The sequence below is a fragment of the Chlamydotis macqueenii genome, chromosome 5 (assembly GCF_036417535.1).
Source record: "Chlamydotis macqueenii isolate bChlMac1 chromosome 5, bChlMac1.mat, whole genome shotgun sequence".
Taxonomy (NCBI): Eukaryota; Metazoa; Chordata; class Aves; order Otidiformes; family Otididae; genus Chlamydotis; species Chlamydotis macqueenii.
Window position 1 is genome coordinate 55,243,075 of NC_141560.1, and position 25,881 is coordinate 55,268,955.

General features: G+C 39.1%; 2 protein-coding genes across 2 annotated transcripts in view; one reads left to right on the plus strand and one right to left on the minus strand.

Moving 5' to 3' along the window:
• OTOG (otogelin) overlaps window positions 1–6,112 on the minus strand; it is a 113,742-nt gene extending 107,630 nt beyond the window's left edge. The window contains exons 1-4 of the mRNA XM_086748576.1: window positions 6,061–6,112; window positions 5,903–5,963; window positions 5,710–5,764; window positions 2,947–3,037 (exon numbers count right to left, since the gene is read on the minus strand). Coding sequence (XP_086604702.1) covers window positions 2,947–3,037; window positions 5,710–5,764; window positions 5,903–5,963; window positions 6,061–6,112 — 259 coding nt within the window. The remainder of the gene's footprint in view (window positions 1–2,946; window positions 3,038–5,709; window positions 5,765–5,902; window positions 5,964–6,060) is intronic.
• A 3,253-nt stretch (window positions 6,113–9,365) lies between these two features.
• USH1C (USH1 protein network component harmonin) overlaps window positions 9,366–25,881 on the plus strand; it is a 49,121-nt gene continuing 32,605 nt past the window's right edge. Inside the window, exons 1-8 of the mRNA XM_086749627.1 lie at window positions 9,366–9,476; window positions 13,376–13,443; window positions 15,334–15,477; window positions 15,984–16,122; window positions 23,990–24,098; window positions 24,201–24,225; window positions 24,949–25,006; window positions 25,763–25,866. Coding sequence (XP_086605753.1) covers window positions 9,441–9,476; window positions 13,376–13,443; window positions 15,334–15,477; window positions 15,984–16,122; window positions 23,990–24,098; window positions 24,201–24,225; window positions 24,949–25,006; window positions 25,763–25,866 — 683 coding nt within the window. The 5' untranslated portion in view covers window positions 9,366–9,440. The remainder of the gene's footprint in view (window positions 9,477–13,375; window positions 13,444–15,333; window positions 15,478–15,983; window positions 16,123–23,989; window positions 24,099–24,200; window positions 24,226–24,948; window positions 25,007–25,762; window positions 25,867–25,881) is intronic.

Here is a 25,881-nt window from a genome sequence, read left to right on the forward strand (position 1 = left end):
CCTGGACAGAGAAGTTGAAGCACGAAAGATTAATTTAGAGATCTGAAAGTGATCAAGTTTTACTTACAGTAGGTAGGTACAAGGTCCAGCCTGTTCCCTCAGTTCTTTTCATTCTGCTCATTTACAAGTATCTTCTATAGTAACACTGACTTTAAACATGAAGTCTCATGTCTGCTACAGTATTTCAAGACAAGCAAATCTGAAGTGTTTAACCTGTTATGAATTTTCAGCAGTAGTTTGAAACTTACTTCCAGAAATAATTTGTTTTGCCTGTCCCACGTTCTTAATATGCATTAGCTCTGGAGGTTTTTTTGTTTGGTTTATTTGTTGTTGGTTGGTTGTTTTTTTAACTTCACATGAAAAACAGATTTCTGTGGAAGGAAGTTGCAAGCTTAAGAGCTATATAAACTAAAAGTTTACTGCTTTCAATTATTCTGATAAACATTTCAAAACTCAAGTCCCATATTCCCTATGTACAAGAAACTAACACAAGAATTTATCTCTCGGCATTTCCTTGTACTATACTAACTTTTTTGTTCTGTTGACATACAAGACATTACATCACTTTCTAAATTGCTTTCAGTTAACTAATACAACACAAAGGTAAAGAGATTTATTACACAATAAATCACACACCCATCATACAAGAATTCCACATAAAACATAGAATCATAGAAACATTTAGATTGGAAAAGAGCTCTAAGATCATCGAGTCCAACCATAAACCTAACACTGCCAAGTCCACCACTAAGTCTAAATCATAGAATCATAGAATAGAATAGTTCGGGTTGGTTTAACTATTCTATATATACAGAGTTATAGGAAGCAACAAGAATTTACTGTAATTGGATGAAATATAAGTCTGTTATAATCAGTTTTCTAAGAACGTCATAGAATAATTTTCATAGAGACATCACTAAACTGAAGAAAGAAGCTGATAATCTACCTTGTTGGTTTAAAAAAGAAAAAAAAAAGCTTTACTACTTCATATATTCCCAGATTGGTGCAAAACCCAGGGCTATAGCAACTTGCATCTCTCTTCACATAGGAAGAGCCAAAATGAAGCTATTTTTCTAAGCATTTAGAGCGTGTTACTGAAACTCTTGCACAAAGCAGATCAGGTTGTTCTTTTGTTTTGTTTTTAATGTGTCTTTTGCACACAGGCAACAATGGTTTTAATTTCCCACACAGAGTTCACTGGGATTTAAAAAGGCAACTTCCAAGTCTAGGTATTCCACTGTTTAATAATTCTGATTTTATTTGCCTTCAAGTTCGGCCATCATCAATAATTTCTGAAGCATGTCTCTGATAACTTTGTCTTGCCAAAGCGAGTACATCAGAAGTGGAAAATCCTTATGAAATATTTTTTGCCTCAGAAAAATAGGAGTTAGAAAGAAACAAGGAACTTCATCCTATTATATCTGCAGGGGTCAATTCTTACCATCATAACTACATCCTCCTTTAAAAACTTAGACATGTGATGAGTTAGCATGAAACACTTGCTACCCATTTCATTCTCCCTCCTTCTAGATTTATTCTTCCCCTTCTTAAATATTAGACCTATTTAAGAAGTTCTGTTTTCCAGAGTGCTGTAAAATTAGCATAGTGCACCTTAAAAGTCTTTTTTCTAGCCAGTGGCTCGGAAGAAGAACATGAAATCTACTAATCCCATTAAAGGTACTTTCACTTGGCAAAAAAATAAACCCAGGGAACCAAACAATTATTACAGCAACGAGTTTCTCAGCAGAATTTGCATATCTTCTCTTTGGAAGTTGCTTTATTCAATTGCTTTTTTCACAAAATAAAAAAAAAACAAACCAACCCAAAACAACACCACACACAGAACTAAACGACTTCTTGGTCAATAAGCTGGTGCAACCCTCAAAAGCAGAGGGAGTTTTACTAGTATAGACGTCTAGATTTGTAGAGCAATTTTTATCATACACAATATATATGATATTTTTCATATACCTGAGAGGTTTATAGGTAATAGTTTTTATTTGAGTAATATTATGCTTTTCTAAACCCCTCTATTACTCCTCCACATTTAGCTACACACATCTCAAAAGCTTCCAAAAACAGGACATATATTAAGGAAATTAAAAGCTCTGGGAGATGACACAACCCTAACCACAGCTGGTAAGAGTCCAGTCCTCACATCAGTCTTGCTTTTTGTAGTCTTGCTTTATAAAGCCAGGGGATGCAAACCCAGGCTATTCACTATTAGTTAGGTCCCATCCAATGCAACCAACCAGGCTGGCTGAAGAGAAACTACAGGTTTCACATCACTAACTAAAATTACTCCAAATTACTTTGCCTCATGTTTCTAATTTGTACAAGACAAGCATGGTACAGGCTCTACAGAAGAGCTAACAGAGAGGATCTTCATCCTTAAGCAAAGAGATTAAAGCCCCTGTCCACTACTGAAAATAAAATGAAGCAAAAAAACCAAGATACAAATTCCTCAAGCAAATGCCCACCACTGCAAGTTGGTGGCTGAGAGTACCTCATCCTGCTAACCCAGAACAGATTACATACACAGAAAGCATCCACTAATTACCTTAGCAAAAAAGAAACAAACAAAAAAACCTCCAAGCACAGAAGATATAAAGGACAAGTAATTTAATGGCATCTAGGCAGCAATCTACATCTTTAGGTATATCACAAGAGCAGAGTACCCTGCTGAAAGCTCTTTCTTAGAAAAACTGAAGTTTGAGACAGTCTTTCAAAGGATCCTACCAGAACCATGTGTAAACTTAAAGCTAGGTCAAACACCATGATGAATTGTCATATTCCTGTAGTCCTTTGAGACAAGTCAAGGTATAGCTCCCTTACCCTGAAGGCCTGTATTAGCTATTTTTGTTTTTTTCTTCATAAAAATAATTAAATTATGCTAAGTATAATGGACAACTGAAGTTATTTCACGTAAAAACACAAATAACTTACTAGAGGGTCCACATTTCATACTGTGAAGTCTCCCATTCCGAGATAAGGATATTGCAGTAGATGAAGCATTAGAAACTGCCATTCCAGACTCCTTTCAGAAAGAACAAAGAAATTAGCAACTATAACCAAGACATCTTAAAAAACTCTTCACAGTCTATCAGTAAATTTACTATTTTTAGTAAGCTCACTGCTTCACATTGCCTTACTAAAAAAGTTATCAAAACCCACTATTTGTTAAGTAAAAAGTATAGTCACTCTACAAGACTCTAGTAAAAAAGGAAAGTACATTATGCCCAAAGACAGCAGGCAGACTTTAAGCCAGTTAAGCTAAAACAGCATATCCAAACACTTTCCTCTGCCCTTTCTCCATACTCCTTTTACTCTCAATTACAGCCTCTATAACATCATGTGTACTTAACACAATTGTCAGTATCAACACTCTTTGTAAGGAAACAATATCCAAGACAATTTACTTATTACTCAGACAATATTTTCCATACCAGCTCTTGTAGAAAATATGCTTTAAGGAAATAATATTAACTTGTGGTTTTAGCGTGCACAAAACAACCAGTCCTGTAAAATGTACTTTCATGCATAAGGGAAAGTAATATCAGCATTGATGTATAACGGTGCCTTAAAGAGTTCTTCAAAACTTAAATTTCCTTAAAAAGAAAAAAAAAAAAAAAGCCAGCAATGCATCAAATCATAAAAGCCAATTCAGCCTTTATCATCTGCTTGAGAAATGAGAAGAGCAGACCTGCTTAGCCAAGCTACGAAAATCTGTTGATGTTTTTGTAAGAATGTTGTTATGCTGCCACGCTCATGACAGGCAGAAGTATATCTCCTAATTAATATGCTTTTGTTAAAACCACATTGCTCAACTTCCTATAACTTCCTATCTTTGTTCTAGAACTGCCTACATCTAGGCTGAGTAACATTTTTGTCAACTTAACATTAACTTTTCCATACTCAGAAGCCAGTGACTTATGACAGTACATTTCTTCTTATTAAAGAAGCATCTATTTACTTTTACCTAGTTTACTTAATACAATAACACAAATGTTACAGCCATTTCATACTATTTCTCCACTTCACCTCATGAAGAGCAGCAGCTATGTGCTGTAAAATGTTTGTATTTCAGTGACATATTAATTATAGAATACAGTTTTCATGACAGAAAATGCAGTGACAAATATCATCTCTCTTAACAAACAGCATTAGCTACAATGTATGATGTCTACAGTGACACAAATAACTGAGAAAAGTATTTCCAAAATAACATTATAAACACCACCAGCTATGTCTACGTAATTTCACCTAAGGACCTGGTTAGATTTATGACATTTAATTTTCATGCCCTTGAGTTCTATCATTCAAATTTCTCAGTCTTGTGCACAGTTCTGTAAAGTATTTTTAAAATAGTATGTATTTTCTGTGTTCTAAATACCTGCTTAGACATTTGACTGAAACCTGACCTCGGAAGCTATGTCAGTAACTAAGTCTTCACAGATATAAAATTCTGCAGAGGGCTTAATCACCATCTCTTAGCATTGCTTTACTTCTTCCTCTTGAGGAAGCATCTTAGAAGCAGGAACACATAAAAATGTATTATTGTTAGTTTCAGCCTGTTCAAATGATCAGAACAACTACTCTTCAGGTTCTTACCTTTTTAAAACTAATATTGAATTTATTTTTTGCCTATGTATATTTCTTACTCAAGTTTTCTGTTCAGTATGCTAGCACAGAAGGAAACAAAGAGCCTATTACTGTATCTTGAATTCCTGGGAGGGAACCTCAATCTGCAAGCATTTGCTCTTACTGGTGGTTGATTTTGCTACCTGTCTGCAGCTATGTGGCATGTTTTTCTCTCCGCTGAGCTTTTCCCAGAAAGAGTGAGGAGAAAGCAGAAAGAAAGGCAACTCCTCTGTGGAGCCACGGACAAAGGCCACAAAGCAAACTTTTCTCTTCCAGCCATCAAACAAGAAGGCGGATACCACACATTGTAATTACGTTTCAGCAACATGCCACGAGTGATATAGTCAGGTTGCCATGACAAACCACATCCAAAAACCAGTATTGAGTTGTAGTGAGCTGATAGCGCCAGCTCATTTAGTTTTACTGAAAAGTGAATCGGCTCCCACAAAGCGATTAATGCTGGATAAGCCAGACAAGGCCTCAGCTCTCCTTGGAGTACGGATGCTTCATACGACATACAACCGTTTCTGAACGAGATGAAGCTCTAGGTATCATGTTCCCTTGCTACTTAAACGTTTTGAATTCCAAGTTTCCTTCCATTCATGTCTGACACTCCTTATGACTGGGATAAAACACGCATTCAATGCTGTCTGAAGAACAAGTTCTGAAGAATCACAAAGGGCAGAACAGCCACAAGGAGTACTGACAGTATCAAGGTAATGTACAGGTATAGTCGGGTAAGATATGAGAAACACACTATCCCGATGACACCCAGAATACCCGTCCCTCAGCCCGACACCCGCAGCCACCCCCCAGAGGGGTTGCGCCAGGCGGCGGTGCAGCGCGGGAAAGCCCGGCGCCATGTTGGGTCACGAACGACGGCCCCGTGTCGCCTCTCCAGCCCCGGTCATACCGCGGTACGAGGCAAGCGACCGCAGGAAAGGGCTGCTCTCCTCGCAGGAGTCCTCAGAGAACAGCCGCACGTCCTGCCGGCGTCGTCTCCCCAGCGCCCGGCCCCGCCGTGCCCTCCCCGCCGCCCCTCAACAGCGCTCGGCCCGTTTTCCCTACCTGCGTCGCCGCGGCGAGGCCGGCCCCTCTTCGAGGTCCCACGGCGCTGCCTCGGCTGCGGGCGGGAGAACAAGGCAGGGTTGGCTCGGCCCGGGCAGCCCACCCCTCCCGTCCCGCCTCAGGGCTGCCGCCCGCCCGGCCGCACACCGCGGCGGCGAGTACAGAGTCCTGCTGTGCCCCGGCTGGCTCTTACCTGGCGAGCGGTAGGTCCCCGCCGCCGGGGAGCTGCGCCTGAGCGCCCCACGGAGACAGGGCTGGAAGACAAAGGCGGCAGGTTAGTGATGGCCAGGGCTGCCCTCGCCTCCCTCCCGTCCCGTCCCGTCCCCGCGCCCAGCGCGGCGGGAGGCTCACCCAGGTGCAGCCAGGCGCACAGCAGCACCCTGAGAAGAAGCCGGGCCTCCATGTGGGCAGGCGGTCAGTGGCGTCCTGCGGAGCTGCGGCCCTCACCGCCAGCCGCTACCGGTGCCCTGGGCTCATCCCGCCCTCCCGGGCGGGGCGGCCACGGAGTTTATCAGCCTCCCGCTCTCCGCCCCCCCAGCCCTTCCCCGAACACCCACCTCGAACACCGCCCCTCGCCCTGTGGCGGAGCTCCTGGCCTCTGGGCGGCTGGTCCCCCCGCAGCCGAGTCGCTCTGGCCCCGCTAACACTTCACCCGTGCTGGGCGCGGACCTCGCCGGCTCCTCGTGTTTATTCCCCCTTTTCCGCCCTTCTGGGGTTCAGGAAACGATTGGTGTCATAGCTCAGCAGGAGGTGAGACCTCCGCGGTGGGGTGCGGTTTGAGGCTGCCCCCCACCTCTACCGCAAACAAACGCGGGGGCTTTGCCTTTGCTCCCGGGAACGCCGCACGGCTGGAAACTGCCAGCTTGCGGGGAGCCGCGCGCTTGTGCTGGGAGGCGGCAAAACGTTGTGGATGCTTAACGCGGAGCATTGGCCCCGACCCACTGAAAGGGGTGTCAGAACTTGAGTGATGAAAGGTGTGAGTCAGACATGAACTGAATGCAGCGTGCAGCCAATGTGCATGGATTATTTCCATAGCTTCTGATTTTTAAATTTTTTTTACTATAAATTCACACTCTTGAATTTGGAGCTTCCTGTAGACTCTTTTCCAGGTCTAGTCTTTTTTTTTTTTCCCTTGTGATTAAATTTGCTGTCTGGTTTTTTTTGTTTACTTTCTGTTATGTTTTGCTCCCCTCTTCCTATTGCTGTTACCTTTTTTTTCCTGTTCTTTTCCCTTTCCCATCTGCTGCAGCCTCTCTCCTCATCATTCTTCAGGTTTGCATATCTTATAACAGGAGCTTTAGAAGCTGCCCGTACCGGGTGAGAAACTTTCTCAGATGAAAAGGGGCCTTTTCTGACTGCTTTGGGAAGTCTGTTAACAGTAAGTCATTAAAAAGATCTCTTTTCTGCCTTTGTAATTTGTCCCTGTGGATTGTGTTTCTTGCTGCAACAAGTGTTTCATTTCTAATGAAATGGTGGAAAACTAGTGATGTTTTCACTGAGAATTCTGTTCTCCTGTAAGTGTTGGAGGGAGAATGTTTATGAGAGGAAAAAAAAAAAGTGAGACAGAAGAGAGATTCTTTAACCTTTTCTCAATAATCCCAAACACATTTTTAGAATTACGTCCTAATCTCAGCCTGTAGCAGAGACCTGAATGCACCATGCACTTGGCTTTGGTGCACTCTCTCTGATGCAGATTACATTAGTGGAAGGAGAGAAAGTAGATCAAAAGCAACAGGAGTCAGTTTTCACAACACGCATTTTAATGTCTTTGTTTACTTACTACATGGGCTGCCTACTTTATTAATTTTCCCTTAGTACTACAAGTAGCAAACAATAACTGAAACTAGTTTAAAGCTAATTTAGATGCAATTTGATTTCTTGCTATGAAGGATTTAATTATCCCAAACTAATAAACAGACATAATTATACCATCTTTTAATATGATATTTGAAGTAATGGACACTTCAGAACCATCTCATAAATTTACTGATTATCAAACTGCCAGTTTTGGAGCATCGGATAGTTTTGTGGGTTTATTTGCTTTGTGTTTATGCACAGGAATTCATGTAACAGAGCAGACTATCAGCCTACCAAGTTTGTTATCCTTTCTGTGGTGTGTCCTTTACCTGATGATTCAAAGCAGTTTTCACATCACCAAGTGAAGTTAATTCCACAGTATTTTACTACATGGAGGATTTTCTGACTCCTGGAAAATCTGTCTCTATGATAAAAAAGTTACTTTTTTTCAAATGTACATAACTTTCAGGCTGTTAAAGATCTATTCCTGTAAAGTCTTCTAGAAGCCATTGATAGATATCAATGTTTGTTGCCATTTATATGTAAATTTAAAGGAAACATGCATAGTATTTTATGTGTCCTTTAGATTTCACGTGTCTTTTTCTTTCTCTTTTAAAATATAAGATGGTTTTGTTTTGCGTATGCAGGGAAGAAATTCTATAGCTGTGTGTCTAATGCTTGGATAGAATAGCTTTTAAATATTGTGTGATACTGGAACTTAGGTAGAAGACAAATAAATTGTGCACTAGTAGCTGCATTGCTAAGAGAAATTGTTTTCTGGAAACAGTTTTTTAATTTGTTTTTTATACAGGCTTAAAATGCATTCCTCTCTTATTCCTGACATCTGTTAGGAGAAATGGGTAGTGTATATACCGATGAAATGTTCCAATGCAGTAAAGCCATCATCTGAAAGGGTAAGAGCAATTTCTAAAAGAGCTGGTGTAGCTTATGAAGGTTATTACACAGAAGTAATAGAACAGATTCCAGTTTGTATTTGGTAGTATAGAATTTTTTTATTGTGCCTTTATATGTATTCATACAAGTTTCCACTCTGTTGGAAGGAGAGGCAGGTAAGCTACCTGTGCTTACCTACACCCTATTCTCTCTGGAGTTATGTGGGTAAAGCTGATTCTGCAGGGAAACTAAGGGACACAGGTTAACAGATCTCCTCCACTTGCTTCCAGCCTTGTTTGCAGAAGTCTTTATTATTGTGTACTACGTAGGAAAAGTGGGAGAAGAACCAGCCCAAGACAAAGCAACCTGAAAGAGATTAGTCTGAAATGGGCTCCTTTTCAGGTGCTCTGAGCTTCGTTCTTATGTAGTCACTCACAGTAGGCCTGTCAGAGGCTACATCTGTAAAGCGACAGTATTGTTAGTGGGAAAGGCTGGTGGAAAGCAGACTTAGACAGTGACACATCAGATTCACCCTGCTTACCTAAAAAAAAAAAAAAAAAAAAAAAAAATTGATATTATTTCCAGTAGAGCAATTTATTGAAGCAAATTCTTTTTTTTTCCTCTCCAGCTGTTAGTATGCTTTACATTTCACATCTTCGTCCTTTTCTTAACTCGTAGGGCTAGCGACATGCATACCTGCAACTACAAAAGAGAAGTTCGAGTGTGAGCTCTGTGCTGTATGAGAAGCACCAGCTGTAAAAATCAGCCCAGGGAGAAGGTGGTCGGCGGAAGGCCAGGTAACACACTGGGGGAGGGGGCGGGGGCTTTTCTGTCTTTTACTTTTTCTTTCCCTTTTGCTTTGGCCTTAAACAGCCAAAGCCTGGAGTCGCAGGGAGGTTGTCGCTGCCCGGCGGCTCGTACAGAGGTGTGCGGTAGAGAAGCGGAGGCGGCGGGCGAGAGCGGCGGGCGCGCCTCCCACCGCCCCGGGGCGCGGCCTCGCCGGCGCAGCCGCCCCGCGCACCGCCCGCACCCCGCGCACCATGGAGCGCCGGGTCGCCCGTGAGTTCCGGCACAAGGTAAGAGAGCCGGGGCCGCGGGGCCCACGCACGGGCTGTGGGCAGAGCTGCTGCCCCGCGGGCTGGAGGGAGGCGAAGTGCGGGGCCAGGGCACGGCCGCTGGCAGCGGGGAGGGCTGGGGCGTGCGGGCGGCTCTGCCCGCGGATCAGTGCTGCCTGTTTGCCACGGTGAGCGACGGGGAAGGGAGAAGCTCGGGAAAGTTGGCGCTGCCGTTGGAAAGCGGGTGTCAGCCTCCTGTGAGAGGGTGATTGTAAAACTTTAAACCCTTTTAAAAGGAGGGAGGGAGAGAGAGGAAGACATTCCCCAATTAAAGAGCTTCTTTAGTGCTTGATACAATTTATTTTATTTTAATACAACGTAAAAAAATGTTGCACCCGGTTCAGGGAAGGCAGCAGCGCAGGTGCTGAAGTCCAGGCCCAGGCAGCTCGCGTTCGCTGTCCTGCGCGCTGCCAGCCGGTGCTCAGACAGCTTCAGTTCCACCTTAACATTCACGAGTGCGATTGTGCATGTGCAGTCATGTGCAAATACACTTGATACATGGAGCGACGCAGTCTGTCTGGCACGTCGTTTTGTCATTTACCCAGTTAAATAAGTGCTCAGCAGAGTTTGAAATTGTATGAGCAAAGTAAGCTCAAAAAGCTCTCTTTAAGAAAAGGAAGGGAAAAATGGTTTATGCATTTAGGAGACTTTTTTGCATAGCCATTTAGGATTCTCTCAGACTAAATTTTTCAGTTCTGTTTTGTGGGGGAGGTTGTAGTTGGTTTGGGTTTTTTTTTTAATTTTGGTTTGGGTTTTTGTCAGCTAGGGAATTAAATTTCTTCGAAGCAGTGTAATATTGTTTTATAGAAGTATCACCTGGTAATAAAGCTGTTAACTAAGGAATTGCTAGGACGAAGTAGAGGAGCTGCAAAAAACCACCTGTATGACAAACTGAAGTTCAGAAACATTAAGGACCTGGACACTCAGTAGTGATGACTATAGCCATCTAGCAAGTCATTTCTGCCTTGCTACCTATTACTGTATAACTCAACAGTGGGTTGTGCAGCGTATCTATAAAGACTCTGGTTCCTAGGTGGATGGTTACCATCTTGAACTTTAAACCTTTTCCTTTTCATTGCTGCTATAATTCATAACTCAGTCTAGTTCCACCCCTGATAACATAAGACTTAGTGTTTGTTGGTGCAAATAAATAGGATGCATGTCTGAGTGAAAACTTTATCTGAGTTAGATGGGACTGGAACAGGTGTTTTCTTTAAATTATTCTGTATTGTCCTGCTTCTGGTGGCCTCTGTAGCAATTGTAATGTCTTGGATACTTACTTTTTTCTGTGTCAAAATAGTGAACGTGCTCAGCCAAAGGATCTGAGTTTCCTCAATTATTTGCCACTTTCATATTATTTGTTCTTAACAATTTGAATCCGTTCTCCATATCAACCAAGCAGCAATGCAAAATATGTAATTATGCAAATATATTGCCCAGTTCTTCCATTTCCCTCAATGGTTTTTCAAAGGCTGTGTAGCTTAAACAGAACTTTATATTATTCTTTGAAAGCTGACAGATTGGTTTAGTGCTACAGTTGTACCTTACTGTAATTTGAACTTTTTCCACATCAAAAAGTGCTTTTTTCCCCCCACAACTTCTATTCTACTGAATAAACTTATATAGAATTATTGCCAGATTTTTTTTCTTTTGTATGTAGGTGCAGGTTTTGTGATGACTCCTTATTAATTTCAATGCAAAGCTGCAATTTACATATAGTAAGAAATATAGCATAAGCAATTCTTTAGTCGTGTTCTAGGATTGTAAATTATACAACTACTGTGAAGGTACCCTTAAATAATGACAGAAAGGTGGAGGTTGGAAGTGACCTCTGGAGGTCATCTGCTCCAGCCCCTCTACTCAAGCAGAGCCACCTAGAGCAGGTTGCCCAGGACTCTCTCCAGATGGTTTGGGTTTTTTAATGTTCTTGGTTTAAAAGCTATGGATTCATCTATCACATATCTCCACAGTTATTGTCTCAAGAAATAGATACTAAAATACTTCTCTGATCCAGGTTACACCATGTCACCACTGTTTTGCTTAGGTTTTTTTTTTTTTCCTGAACATGCAGGGACATGATCTTTTAGCATATATGAAATTAGAATCAGATCTTAGAAGCTGTTGATGAGCCTAGATAAAGTGTATGTCTACAATAAGACTCTACCCCAAGGAGTTAATGAATTAGGAAAATGCAGGTAGCTACAGTGAAGTGATAATTGGTGGATTAGAAGGCAGAAGGAGAAGGATAACCTAATTAGAGATATGGCCCAGGAATATTAACCCAGCTGTAGCATTCTGAATATGTAAGAAGTCACTTGGGTGTTTGTTTTTGTCAGAGGACAAGGAAGTTGCTGGTGCAGGAATCAAACAGGAAGACTGAGTGGTTTGTGAGAAGAAATGTCAGAATTAAGATATGTTGCTTCAGTTCCTGAGAAGGTGTGAGAGGCATGTCTGTCAGCTAGCATATCAGGAGAAAAATGTGATGATGTTACTGGTTGCTTTCCCAATCGGGAGAAAAGATGATGATGGTTCTTCACGAGACACTGCTCATACAGTACCTTAGCTAGCACTAGGGATTGAGTTCTGTGTACTAGAACAGAAGCTAATTTATATGTTGTATTTTTCCTGATGGCGAAGGGACAAATGGGTGTTGGACTTAGTTTTACATGTATCACCTTGCTTTGAGTCTGTGTACAGTATTGGTGAACCAATCAGTTTTTATTGCAATCATTTTATTTCCTTTTAAGGCAGGCATTTTCTTCAGTGTTTGAAATTCACTGTGAATAAATTGGTTTACTCACTAGTATTACTGTCAAACATTCTTGTCCTGCATGTAGCTTTTTGGCCTTTAGGTGTTTTGAAAGTGTCCTTTTCCAGAGGATACAAATAATAGAAAGCCACTTGTATGTGGAGTTTTGCTGGCTTTAGAGAACCAAAAGGAACAAAGGGAATGTGAAGCATGTATTTAGTTTAGAATATAATGCAAGCCATTGAAAACCTAGAAAGAAGGGGCCTTTCTTCAAGTATGCAAATTGGTCCTCAGGCTTCACATCGCAGTAATATTAGCCTTTAGGTCAGATGTAAATTGTTTTCCTAAACATTATGCTTGTCCAAATGTAAAACTAATGTGATGTGACCTCTTACTGTAGGTAAGATCAGCGGGCATATCGCTGTCACTGAATATAAATTGAATCCTCATATGAGAATTCTTGGGGAGTTTTTTAGGTTTTTTTTTCCTTTATTTTACTGTAATTATCCAAGAGCAGGCATAGTAATATGACACTGGTTTAAGTAAACGTACTATTAGTGGGGGAGGAAAGAATAACTAGCAAGTTCTGTCAGTTAAGAGCTGGAGGAAAGATGAACAGAAGTGTAGCAGATTGCATAATGTTGTAAGTGAGATCTTGAAATCGGTGGTTTGGATGGCAGAACATACATTATAATCATCTCAGTGTGGTGGTTTTATCTGTGACAACATGTGCTATATTAATGAGTGGCCGAAAAGGTTTCTGAAAACATTTATTCAACAGTACAGTGATTATCAGGTAAGGCAAATATGATATTATTGTAATAGTATTATTGCAGCGGGGAATAGCATACAGAATATACCAGTATTTGCCACTTTGACCAATTGTTGTAATACTAATTTTAGAAAGTCTTGTTAAGAAGGTTCACATTGAGAGGTAATACTATGTTTCAAAAATGTGTTTACTTAAAAAAAAAACAAAGCAAAACAAAAAAAAAAAGGCTTTCCCTGTTGCCATCTTTGCTCTGTTGCTTAAGGATTTGTGAAAGTCTTATATGTTCAACATTTGTGGCTATTTAATCAGAGATTTATAATAATGTCCTCGGGTTTTCAGGTTAATCTACTAATCGACAATGAAGCAGAGAAGGATTACCTTTATGACGTGCTGCGGATGTACCACCAGTAAGATCTAGCTTTATATATGTTTGTGTCAAATTTTACTGATGTTTTTAAATGTAAAGAGTGAATATTCAAGTGGTCTTTCTATATGCTACTGGAAAAGTAGGTGAAGCAATAGTTGTTCTTTTGTCTTATACTTTTACAGTGTAGCCTGCAGACAAGAAAGAAGCATATCTGTAATCACAGATAAAGTTACTTTGGTTTTATGACTTGGCAGTTTTATAAAATAATTTGATGGATTTGTATTGGACAAGCTGGGGAAAAAGCCCCTGGATGATGAAGCTGTTCTTAGGAAACAGAAAGAGAGCATTAATCAAATTCATTAATATTTCCAAATAATGCTTATTTATTTGCCACAGAGGTTTTCATTGAGTTTACTTTCAAAGATTTTTGCCAACTATTCAGACAAAAAGTTATTTGCAACTCTTTTATCTGAAAGCTGAAAAAATTTAATCTGGGAATCTGTTTGGCATGTTTAACAACTCTGGCTTATTGCAACATAATGGGGGAAAAATGGTAAGGCAATAGGCGTGTTACCAGTCCTTTTGCTGAACTGATTTAAACCACAGTTGCTTAGGACCTATATCATTGCAAATGGGATCAGCCTCTGATCCATTGTTTTTCAAGGAAGATGAGAATCTATTTTCCACTCATCATAGACAAGTGGCTCTGATAAACATTGTTTCCATTCATATCTTAATTAATAGCATCTCACCTGGGTGAAATGTAGACGTTTCCATCTGATGTTTTGCACTGAGCTATAGTTATGGGTGTATTCAGCTGCGTATCTGATTCAGTTTCACTCAGGTCTGTCTAATTGCTTCTCCATTCATAAAGCCTGTTGTTTTGAAAGCCAGTTGATTCAGTAGCTCTTAATTATTTAAAATCTTCTTGCAGTTACAAAATTAACAATGCAACTATTAACTTTTCTTCAATTTCCAAAATTGCAATGACTTGAGCAAAATCTGCAGTATCTCTGTGAACATATGTTGATGATGTATCACTTTTTTTGAATATGTTATGAAGTATTCCAGGGCAAAAATACATGCAATTGCTGTTGGAGTTAACATTTAATGTCTGCTTCACTGTGAATAGCATTTCCAAAAGTATTTGACCTCTAAACCCGTGTAATATGCATTTCTGATCTGTATTTTCATTGTACATGCCTCAGAAATATTGTATGCTAGGAAATACAAATTATAAAAGAGGGAACAGCAAATAATATAGACTAACTGGATTTTGTGAAAGAATAGCTCCACTGAACTTTAGGGAGCTAGCTGTTCCTCAACTCTTACAGCTGGGCAACAGAGTACATTTTTCTAGACCTCTAACTATCTCCATGCTGACAACATCAAAGAGACTACTTTGCATAGATCTCATAACATGTTCACAGCGGTTTAACTTCTGTAGATTTTGTTTATTTGTTGATGGCCCTTAAATTTTGATTAAAAAAAACCCCAAACTTAAACCAAGTCTTTGCTCTAGCTACTGAGTACTATGATTTCTTTTTTTTTTTCTAGATCAAAACAATTTGTCAGTCCCCTAAGCTCAGGAGAGGAAGGAGCTTGTAGCCTAGATTCCTTTAGAAGGATTCCTAAGTAGTAAGGAAACAAAAATCTAGTAGGTGTGAATGGCTAATTTGGAAAGTTAAGGCAGTATACAGGAGAGTTCAGTTATTTTGAAGCAGGTAGTTGTTATTCCTCTCTGCTTACAGAAGGCTTGCTTTCTCAGAGGCTATTTTGCTTTGGTTAAACCAATATCTGTGTAAGTAACTTTTTTAGTAGGTTGAAGGGACATGGAGATATTGAAACCACATCTACAGCAAGTTATTAAATTATGCTTTGTGTTAGTGTGTTGATTACCTGTGCTTGTTTTCTCACTGTGTTTTTGTAGATCTATGAATCTCCCAGTGCTTATGGGAGACCTAAAACTCGTGATTAATGAACCAAGCAGATTGCCTCTATTTGATGCTATCCGCCCACTTATTCCATTAAAACACCAAGTGGAATATGATCAGCTTACACCCAAAAGATCACGGTAAGAAAATGCAGAACGAAGCAGCTAACTTAAATACAAGCAGGAAATACTGACTGAGTTTACAAGTAAATTATGAGTAAAATATTGGTCACCTGTGTAGAGCTGGGTATAATTATTTTACTTTGCTATATTTGCTAAAGTACAGTTTTGAGCTACCTGAAACTGTTTGTCAAGTGGTTTAATCTAGTAAAGGCAGGGTTAGGGCATGAAAAACAACACTTTCCAGTTAAAACAATCTTTTATCATTTTTTCCTGCATTTAATAATAATAAAAAAAATTCTTATAGCTCTAGCCCTTTAGAAGCACCTTCAATGATTGCAGTTGTCTTTTCTTATGAAAAGCACTTAATAACTTTAGTTAACACACATCCATCCAAACTTCAGTCACCTTGCTTTTTTTCATTCCTAAATGTTATAAGAGAAAAATGATGTGTAACTTTCATATGAAACATTATTGCCACAAAGTGTTATGCAGCTTGAACAGTCAAGTATCTTCCATTTTTGCAGAAAGCTGAAAGAGGTGAGATTGGATCGTTTGCATCCTGAAGGACTTGGAATAAGTGTGAGAGGTGGAGTGGAATTCAGCTGTGGCCTCTTCATCTCCCAGTTAGTTAAAGGAGGACAGGCAGATAATGTTGGACTTCAGGTAATAAAATTATATTAATGGCTGTTGTGCTGCAAAAAGCTTTTTGCTACAGTGTTGGGGAAGCTGTGCCGCATAAGATTACACTTTCAGTGATTAAATTTTAGGTACATGAGCTGTAACAAGGTTGACAAAAATAATTCTGAATTATAGAAACATTTTTTTTTCTAAATCAGTGCTTATGCGATCCACATTCATGAAGTTTTTGGTGTGTGTGGTTTTTTTTTTTTTTTAGAATGTGTCACTTTTTGCTCATGCATATCTTAGTGAATAGAGAAATGAGCAATTGCTATAGCAAACATCTGCATCTTTCTATGCTTTCAAAGCAGATAAAGGTGTATTAAAGGTCTATGTTTCTGAGTAGAAAGGCTGATAGGCCTGGCTGATTTTAATTTGTCGAGTGTGAATAGTTGCTGGAAGTATTGATGTTATAAGATCGTATTTAATACTAGTCCAAAATGTATTAGACTGACATGATTCATTACAGTGTTTAATTAATGTGTGTTGTAGATAATGCTTCAGTGTAATTCCATGACTCTCTTATATTAAAAAAAAATAATCTCTTTCAACAAGGCAGTCAAAGTTAGGGTTCCATGTTTGTATAATTCGTACTGAGAGCTTTCTAAAATTCAAATAAATGTTTATATTTCTGTTTGCATATATGCGTGTGCATCTCCTTCTTAGAACAAAACCACAAGTTTGGGGAATACACCCCCACAAATTCTGTATTTAGTTAGAATTGAGGTGATGGTATAAGACACCACAAACACTAACACTGTGCCTGATGTGTTGGTAGCCTACTTTTAAGCATGGGATTTGCCAGTGGGTAACTCTGGAAAAGGGCATTGATGTACCTTCCTGGACTTTGCACTACAGAAGCTCATGTACCTCATGCACTACGTTACACAGTGAAAACGGGAAGTGTAGACAAGAGAGTTGTTCCTGCATTGTGATCAGCTCAGTAGAAAGATTCCATCTGCATCCTTGCTCCACTGCTACAAAACAGAAAAAGACAAAGACCAGTCACTTATATGGCTTTTGAAAACATCTCCTGGAAAATACTGGAAGGCATTAATGATGCAGAGTAATAAAGGACTTAATAGCCACTGTAAGATTATTACATTCATCTTAACACTGTGTTGCAGCTCTGCTTCTCTGCTTGTTTCAGACTAATGTTTTGACACGATCAATAGATAAGGAGTTATGCTCAGTTGTTGTGCTACTGGAAGGATTCAGTTTTTGTTTTTTCTCAGGATGCAAAGGCCCCGCTGGCTTTCTGTGACTGAGGCCATCGTACTGTGTGTTGGTGACAGTGAATGGGATTTTAAAGGATCTTTGGCCTGGCTTTTACAAATTGTATTGCAATTCAGAACATTATTAGAGTTTGGCAGACAAAGTAAAGATGATAAGGAGGAAATATGCTTGAGACTGACTATGATTTCGTTAGAGTTAGATTATATATATTAATAAGCATAGATAGTGCTTTGCAGCTCATGTAACTGTCTGACTTCCATTTCTTGATATGTGGTGTTAAAGCTCAGCCTAAAGTGCCTTCAGGTAGCACTAGGCACTTTCCGAACCCCACTGAATAACAAGAGCTGACAGGCAGCCCATTGTTCTAAATTGCTGTCGCACAGTAAAGCCAACTGCTTTCTGAAATTTCACCCACCTGCTTTATTTAACTAAATCTCTACACATTTTCTGTCCCAAAAATGCTGTCTGAGAAAGGTATAATGATCTTCTATTATACAGTCAGTTTTACATCCTGCTGCTTTTTAAAAAAATTCCAATTCATTTTGCATTATTTCTCATTGAAGTAATTTCCAAGTTACAATAAAATGACTGAATAATCATGAAGGCTTACTGAGGGATTTGTAGTTTTGACCCTTTTTTGACTACAGTTTCTCTAAAAGGCAAGTGTTTTGTTATTTCATGAAGAAATGTAGCTCACCCCCCCCCCCCCCCCCCGATACTTATATCTGTGGGGATTCTGTTGAACACAAAGAGATGGAGTTTTGTATGAATGATGAAAGTGGAAGAAGTCTATGAAACAAGAAATTTGAAACACTGATGATGTTATGTAAAAGCCCTTCAATTTCCTGGAAGCACTAAAAATATATTTCTCATGTTAAAAATTACAAATAATAGGCATTTTACTTGGGAAAAGTTAGGTTTGCAGCTTTTCTTTTGAAAGCCTGTCATCTCCCTGCTTGATAGGGAAAGGGGAAACAGTGATATATAATAACAAAATAATTGTTATTGTTCTACTCTGCTCCATCCTGCACACTTTTATCTCTACTGCTTCTGATTCAGAAGATTGGTATACAGTGATACCAGTACCAGAGTAACAAAACCAGTGAAAACAGCTATTAATTACTTCAGTATATGGACTGGTTGTTATTTATTATTTTTTTTCAGGAAAACCTGTTCAAGTGCCTATATGTCTCCTGCAGTTCAGCCTAGACAGGAGTACTTCTAAAGCATAATCAGTCACACATTGTCAGTCAGTAATAGAGATGTCATTAGGATGAGTGAAGAGTACTAGCCTGCGTTTTTCTTCAGTTTCTGAAGCTTAGCGGAGTATTACAAATATCTATACAGGAAAAGCTCATTCCCATATGGGAAGAAAAAGTAAAATACGCTCTTGGCTGCATTTATAATTTTGTAAGTGTGTGCCTCTTAGGGAGATGATATAATACTAACAAACATGACTTGCTTAGTGAATGGTGACATCCTCAGAGCAACACTGGTTCTGCTGATACAGAAGCTATATGGAGGCTCACAAACGACACTGCCATTTACAGTCCTAAAACTGTGTGTTAAGGCATTGCAGTTAGTAACAGTACGTTAGGTTAACCTTTTAAAAAGCTAGGTTTGTGCAAACCCAGACTCCATGGTCTTTTATATCCTGTATGATGCGTAAGACATGAGTGAAGGGAGTGATCTTGAACTAAACTGAAAACAAAAAGCCTCACCACCAACAAATATATAAGATCAAGAGAAAAGTCTAGGTAGATCAAGTGAAGTCAAGATTGCATACTCAATGTTAAGAAGTTATACACAAACTTTTGTTATTTTGCAAGTGAGTAATCCAGAGGGATGCCAGTGATGGGAACTGAGGAAGTTTTTTGAGCATTTTGTTATTGAGGAAATCAACCTTCCTTTGAAAAGCAGAGGTCACTCGCTCTCCTACCACTTCCTAGAATAACCAGCAGAATCCTAAATAGGCTGAGAGTCTTTATGGTTTGTAGGGGACATTAAGTCTTTATGCACAGTGCCACAAGTCTGACTTATCTCTGAGCCATTTTACTTCTTGGCAGTACAGTTGCATTGTCAGTGCTAATTCCAGTTCTAAAAATGCATTATTTAGATGGATTTCCTGAAGTGTTGAGGGCAGTGGAACAGCTCTAGACTGAATTCTTGGGTTTGGGGTGGGGAAGTAGCTTAGAATTCAGTGGTATATTCACAGGGGAAAGAGGACTGCAGTGGCGTGGCTACCAGGCCTGTCGGATGGGTGGGTGGATGGATGGATGTGGTTTTGAATTTTTGGAACAAGTTGGTTAAATGAGCATTCTTTCATGGCTTACAACACTAAACCCCAGACCCCATGTGCTTTTCCTTGTCTGATTCTGCATTTTTACCACAATTTGTATGTTCGAAAGCCTTCAGTACTGACCTGTTTCCGTTCTTGTTAAAAATTATGTTAAAAATCCGACTTACTTAAATGAAAACAGTCAGGCTCTCAGGAGCGCTGCCGATTGCGCACAGGCCCTTGCCCTGGGTGAGAATTTTGGATGTCCAGCAGATGGAGCAGCAGTCCCGCTGGTTAGGGACTGGGGACCACGGTCACGCATCTGCCTCTGCAAATGTGTTCTCTCGTGCAAGGCAGTCACGTATTGCATTTTCTTTGCTTTTGTAGTCTTTTGATGCTGTTTTGTGTCAGATAAAAATCTTTACGTTGAGTGGAGAGGAAGCTGCACTACATGAGCTGTGCTGATCCGTGGACGTATTGTTAATGTTTTGTGTACTGTTGCAAAGCATATGGCACTTCCCAGAAGTGGAAAAGTTTGTGAAAGAAGTGAAGAAGATAAGGGAGTGGTTTCATGTTTTGTTGAGTGTTTTGTTTTGTTTTAGCTGAACAAATCACAGTAAGAAGATTTGATAACACTTATTACATATGAAAAAAGGCAGAAAGTGATGGCATGCCTAATGTCCTGTCACCTAAGAGTAGACCTGTCACAGTGTGTGTTACTGTGATGGTGACACAGGGCATACTGAGGAATTCCTGCTTTCAGTTCCACTCCCTCCTTTCACACAAATGGGGTGACGCAAATTTAAGATTTGGTGCTGAGCTGTGCAGTGCCCAAGGAGGAGTTTCCAGCTGTGCCCATTTTTTCCTCAAAACTGTTAGCAAGGTACAAGAAAGCTAGTCCTCAGTGAGCTAAACTGTGACTTCTTCACATTTTTTAAGGCACAGATACTCCCATCAATCTTAGGTGGTGGAGAAAATAGTGGACAGTAAAGTTAGAGCATTTCTATGGGGGAAACTAGAAGGATCTGCCTCAAAAGAAAAAAAAATACCATAATATTAAAAAAAAAAAAGAGTAGGGTCACAGAGTTATCTAAGTCTTAACAAACATGTTAAAGGTTACAATATTGTAATACTGTTGTGAATATGACAGTTAAGTTTTTAATTCTGTAAGCAGATAGTGGTTTTTGCACAATAGCATCTTTTTGCACCACCTTGGTGGTTAGGGCTGAATGAAGCTTCTCGTCCCTTCCTGTTCCCGGTGAGTCAGTCTCCTGTGCCTCCTGCATTCTGGAAAAGCTAACTCTTCTGATCATCTGCAACAGCAGTTGAAAGTCTGTTGACAACTGATCTTGGTACCAGGGGCAGGTGCAGTGACAGCCCCAAACTACGCAGATGAAATGCGTAGTTCCTCCCTGATCAGAACTACTATAGCAGAGTCTTTATATTAACTATCACCAGACACCTTGTGATGGACCTGTCTCTTCCCCTAAACTTTTTATTCAGTAAAGATGCTTACTAAGTCTGTAAAAATCATGCTCTTAATTTGCAGTATAAGAATCTTTTCCAAACCTAAAGTGAAAGCACAGAGCCTTTCAGCAAAGTACTTTTTTAAAATGAGCATGACAATGTATTCGACGCAAATTTTGTTGTTTAGAACTTGTTGTATTAGCTTTGCTGAAACTTGAAATCAGCTTGATGCAGATACCAGCATGGAAAGCTTAAGCCTAAACTGAAATTTGACATCTTGAAACTTGAGTATTTAAGTGGAAAATGTTAGAGAATCATTAACTAGGGATAGTGCTGCTGGGAAAGCAGACATATTTGCGAGGAGGAACACAAAAGTTTCATTGATTAAGAACAAAATCCTATTCTGTTGATGTTAATGAGAAAAGGCCTGTCAACTATCAGGGTGGCGTTTTGATACATTTTATGTAATAAATGTTCACAATAGTTTTTAAGAGGCTCTGCTGGAGAGCAGTAAAGACAAAGTATTTGGTTTTGTTCTTGTGGAGATCAAAGTACAGAGGTATAAGAGGGTATTGATGATGATGTGTTGCTAAAGCCATTTCCTGGTAATTATTTGTGTGTCCTACTGGACAGAGGATTGATTTGCATTGCCTAATGGAAGAGAGTATGTACTACTTTTCACATAGCCACATCACATGGTTCACGTTAGGTAAAAGTCTTTGCTTATAATGCTCTAGCCAGGGCCTGGCATTTTTCAGTGTTGTCTTGAGCCACTGATAAGATACAACCTTAAATTAAGTGGGCAATGTCTCCGTCACTGATTCCTTCTCATTCTACCTAAGGGGATCATTAGGCAGAGTTCAGAGAAACGTGGAAATTTCTAGTCTAGTCATCCTATCAAATTTGGATTTGTATTAGAGGAAGGGAAACCTTTTGAAGTAAAAGCTTTCCAATTATGTACTGTCATTTTATCACCAAATAAACATTAGTTCTATTAGTTCTTTTGTGTATTCTGATAAATAAGATTTGAAATTTCATAGAAGTGGCTGAACGCTTCTGACACCATGTCTGTTCTACACCAGTAAACACTGTCAGGGAATGTTTCTGGGGTGCTGCCATTTGATTGCTGATAAACATTAGTGTGGTCCCCAATGTGGCCTTTGGTCTATGCCAGCGAGCATTTTTGATCAATTCTTACACAGTTCAGCGGATAACATGTGCCAGGGGTGGTTCCTAAGAGAGCAGGTTACATGGAGCCACCCTGCTTTGGAGGAATTGTCTTCAATGCTAGAGAATGGTCTTTGTACTGAATTTCTATACTAGGGGATATGTAGTTTCTCTGTAAAGCTGGCCTGTTTTAGGATCAGATGATGAATGAGTCTTGGAGAAAAATTGAATGCACCACATAGATTTGTTTCTACAGTCTTTTGCTTCCAGATACATTACTTCTTTTTGATGCAGTATACTAATATAAAGATGGATACTGGAGGACAGTTCAGTTGTTTTTGTATTTCTGCTCTCATTCCTTCATGACAGTTTTTCTGTGATCTGTTCAGAACAATATTGAACTGTTTTGAGGCGAGTACACACTGGCAATTAAGGTTCTCTTTTATGCTGGTATACACTTAAAGTTGTCTAGTATTTTTTTTTCTCTTGAATACTTGGTGGTTTTGTTGTTTTTTTTTTTCCTGTTAGTAAAATCCTTACATCTTTTCCTGCACAGCAGGTGAAACCTGGGTGGAAAATTCCAATTACTTTTCAGTCCATTGTACACCCACTTTGTGAAACAAAAGACACGTAGGTTTGGAAGGTAATCAGAGGCCCTGTATCTGTACAGAGACCCAGAGCCAGTCCGTTAGGGTAGAAGACAGTGCAAATTACTGCTCCTTTCAGTTGAATTCTCTTCATCTTAATTTGCCTTGGAAGTAACACTAGTTTTGTCTCTGCTATTCGGAGTGCATGTTCTTGGTCTATTCTGTAGCTGTCTATGCTCCACGTCACCCATGGAGCCCAAATATGTATTGCATACACATGGAGGTCTGAGTAAGCTTGGGAATAAGTGATTGACTTGCCTTCTGTCTGGTGGGACCTTCCTTCTGTGTTTCCGTCTCAAGTTTCCTCACTTTTTTCATGTCATGTAACAGGGGGAATGCCACAGCCTAGGGGCCACAGTAGGGTGGTGGTACCATCTTCTCAACCATAGTGTATGGTGGGTTGCTGCTGTGAAACACTTGAAAATCTGTCACACAAGTAGCATGTGATTTTTGTAACTAATGTAGATGATCCAAGAAGACTTAAAATACTGCACCCCAGAATAAGCATTCATTATGCTAGTAGATGACTACTGTAATTAATCAGATGTTGCACTTGTGAAATGGAGGTAAATTCCATTAAAATAATGCATTGTTCTGAATCCAGAATCAGGGAAGGTAATAAGACCAAGTTTAGTTTCCTGTTGATCAAAATAGTTAAGAAGGTATCTCAGAGAACATATGGTAAAAGCAAACTAAAACTTCTGAAGTATAAAGGAACTAGATCATTCCAAAAATATTTTAATCGAATTATGGACACTTGTATTTAAGGTAATTTGTGGAGTACAAGTCTGATGTGTAGAGACCAATTTTTATACTTTCCACTAGATATTATTTATTATATGGTTATTTGACGATTAATTTGCCCTTCTGGTGTTAAATATTAAGTTCAGACAAATACAGGTAAATCTGATCTTGATATTTCCTGAAATTTAAAAAGTACTCAGGACTCAACACTGTCAAACGTTTGCATCAAAATGATTGCCAGATTGCATCATTACTTTAAAACTTTTTAACATTAATTCCTAATTTATTTTTTCTTCTCTCTTTAATTTTTGAGGTTGGAGATGAGATAGTTCGTATAAATGGATATTCCATTGCATCATGCACACATGAAGAAGTCATAAACCTCATTCGTACAAAGAAAATAGTCTCCATAAAAGTAAGACGTAAGTAACATAAAAATTCACCTGTATCACTAAAGATTGCTATTAATAGATTGCTAGTGATCTCTAGAAAGTGTTACTTAACAGAGTATTTTTATTTTTCAGATATTGGTATGATACCTGTCAAAAGGTAATGGCATTTAGTTTGAAAACAAATTATTCATTGTCACATTGTCTTCAATATCCAAAGAACCTCTGTATTTATCTGTATATTTGAAAATGTGTGAGTGAGCATCTCTGTAGCTGATTAAAATATCACATCCTTCATGATAAACAGGCAGATGTCTCGTTTGATGAATCTGACTTTTTATGTCAGTTGCCTACTTAATTGAACCAATTTCTATTTCCTCATTATTCATGGATATTACCTGAAAATTTCATTATCAATGCACCTAGCTTAACAGAGAGCTTCACTGCTTCTCTGTGTACATCATATTTGAGGATTACTTCAGAGCTTAGAAAAATTTCAAATTATTGTCCTCTTCCAATTTTTGTTGAAAAGTTGAAACTTTAAGTGGAATGTTTGAGAAATGTTAATGACAGGAGGTGTGTCCTGCATTGATAGATATTTATATAAGCTGTTCAAGTTGTTATGATTAATTTCAGTCTTTTTTTAGAGTTTTCCAAAATTGTCACTTGAAGAGATTTTCTCAATTTTATGTTTAACCAGCTTTACTGTCCTAAATAATTGTATGCTTGTTTGTTCTATTTAGATTTCTGGAAAATAAACCAGCTGTTGTGAATTGTATCCAAAGGAACTTGTGGGTGCAAAATAGGAGATCACATTTCAAAGTAGCTTCTTGAATACACATTTATTTTGTCCCTGTTATTTTAAACTACTTTCTTCTTCCAGTTCAGCAGATGAACCCCTTAAATGGCAATATGTGGACCAGTTTGTGTCAGACTCTGGGGTAAGAGTTTTAAGGTGTCTTCTGGGAAATCTGTAATGATTCTGAAACACTTTCTTCTCTGATATTATCATAGAAGTTATTGTATGTCTTTCTATGATGCAATATCTTGTTACAAGTGTTCTGGGAGAAACATCTTTTGTGATATGAAATTATTCTAGAATCATTAGATAAGAAAAGGGCAGGATACATATGAAACATCTTTTATTTATTAATTGGTACTTTATTTTACTTGAGCTTATTAACTTACCAAGCTATAGTTCTACTGTATCATCTTTAACAGATTATTTGGCCTATCTTGACTATGTTAGTGGAGAAATGACAGGTATGAACGCAAGTAACTTCTATGGCTTGCAGCAATGAAAAGAGAGACCTCAATTACTTTTTTTTGTTGTTGTTTTCAGGAAGAAAGTAATAGTCACATAGTGAATGCTATCATGTATTTTCCCTGCTCTTTTTTCTGAGAATGTCTAAATTATTATTTTGCCGTATCACTTTCCTCTAATTTCCTTTAATCCTTTTCTGAAGACAGAGTTTGACTATTTGAACAATCTTCTCCAAATAAAAAGTTCAGTCTTTCACCTTAGGCATGCAGCTCTACTGAAAGGACTTTACTCCAGATTCATTTCCAGTAGGACCTCGGAGGAATCTTATCTTTATATTGGCAGGGTTTGATCCTGACTTCATGAAGTTTTGTAGCAGTCTTGATAAGACTTCAGCACCGAGTAACAACTAAATAATTTTTAAATCCCCCTACAGGAAGGAAAGGGCAGTGTTGCTGGTCTTGCTTCGTCTGGAGGGAGGGACAATAAAGAGAAGAAAGTCTTCATTAGCTTAATTGGTACAAAAGGCATGGGGTGCAGGTGGGTACATGTTTC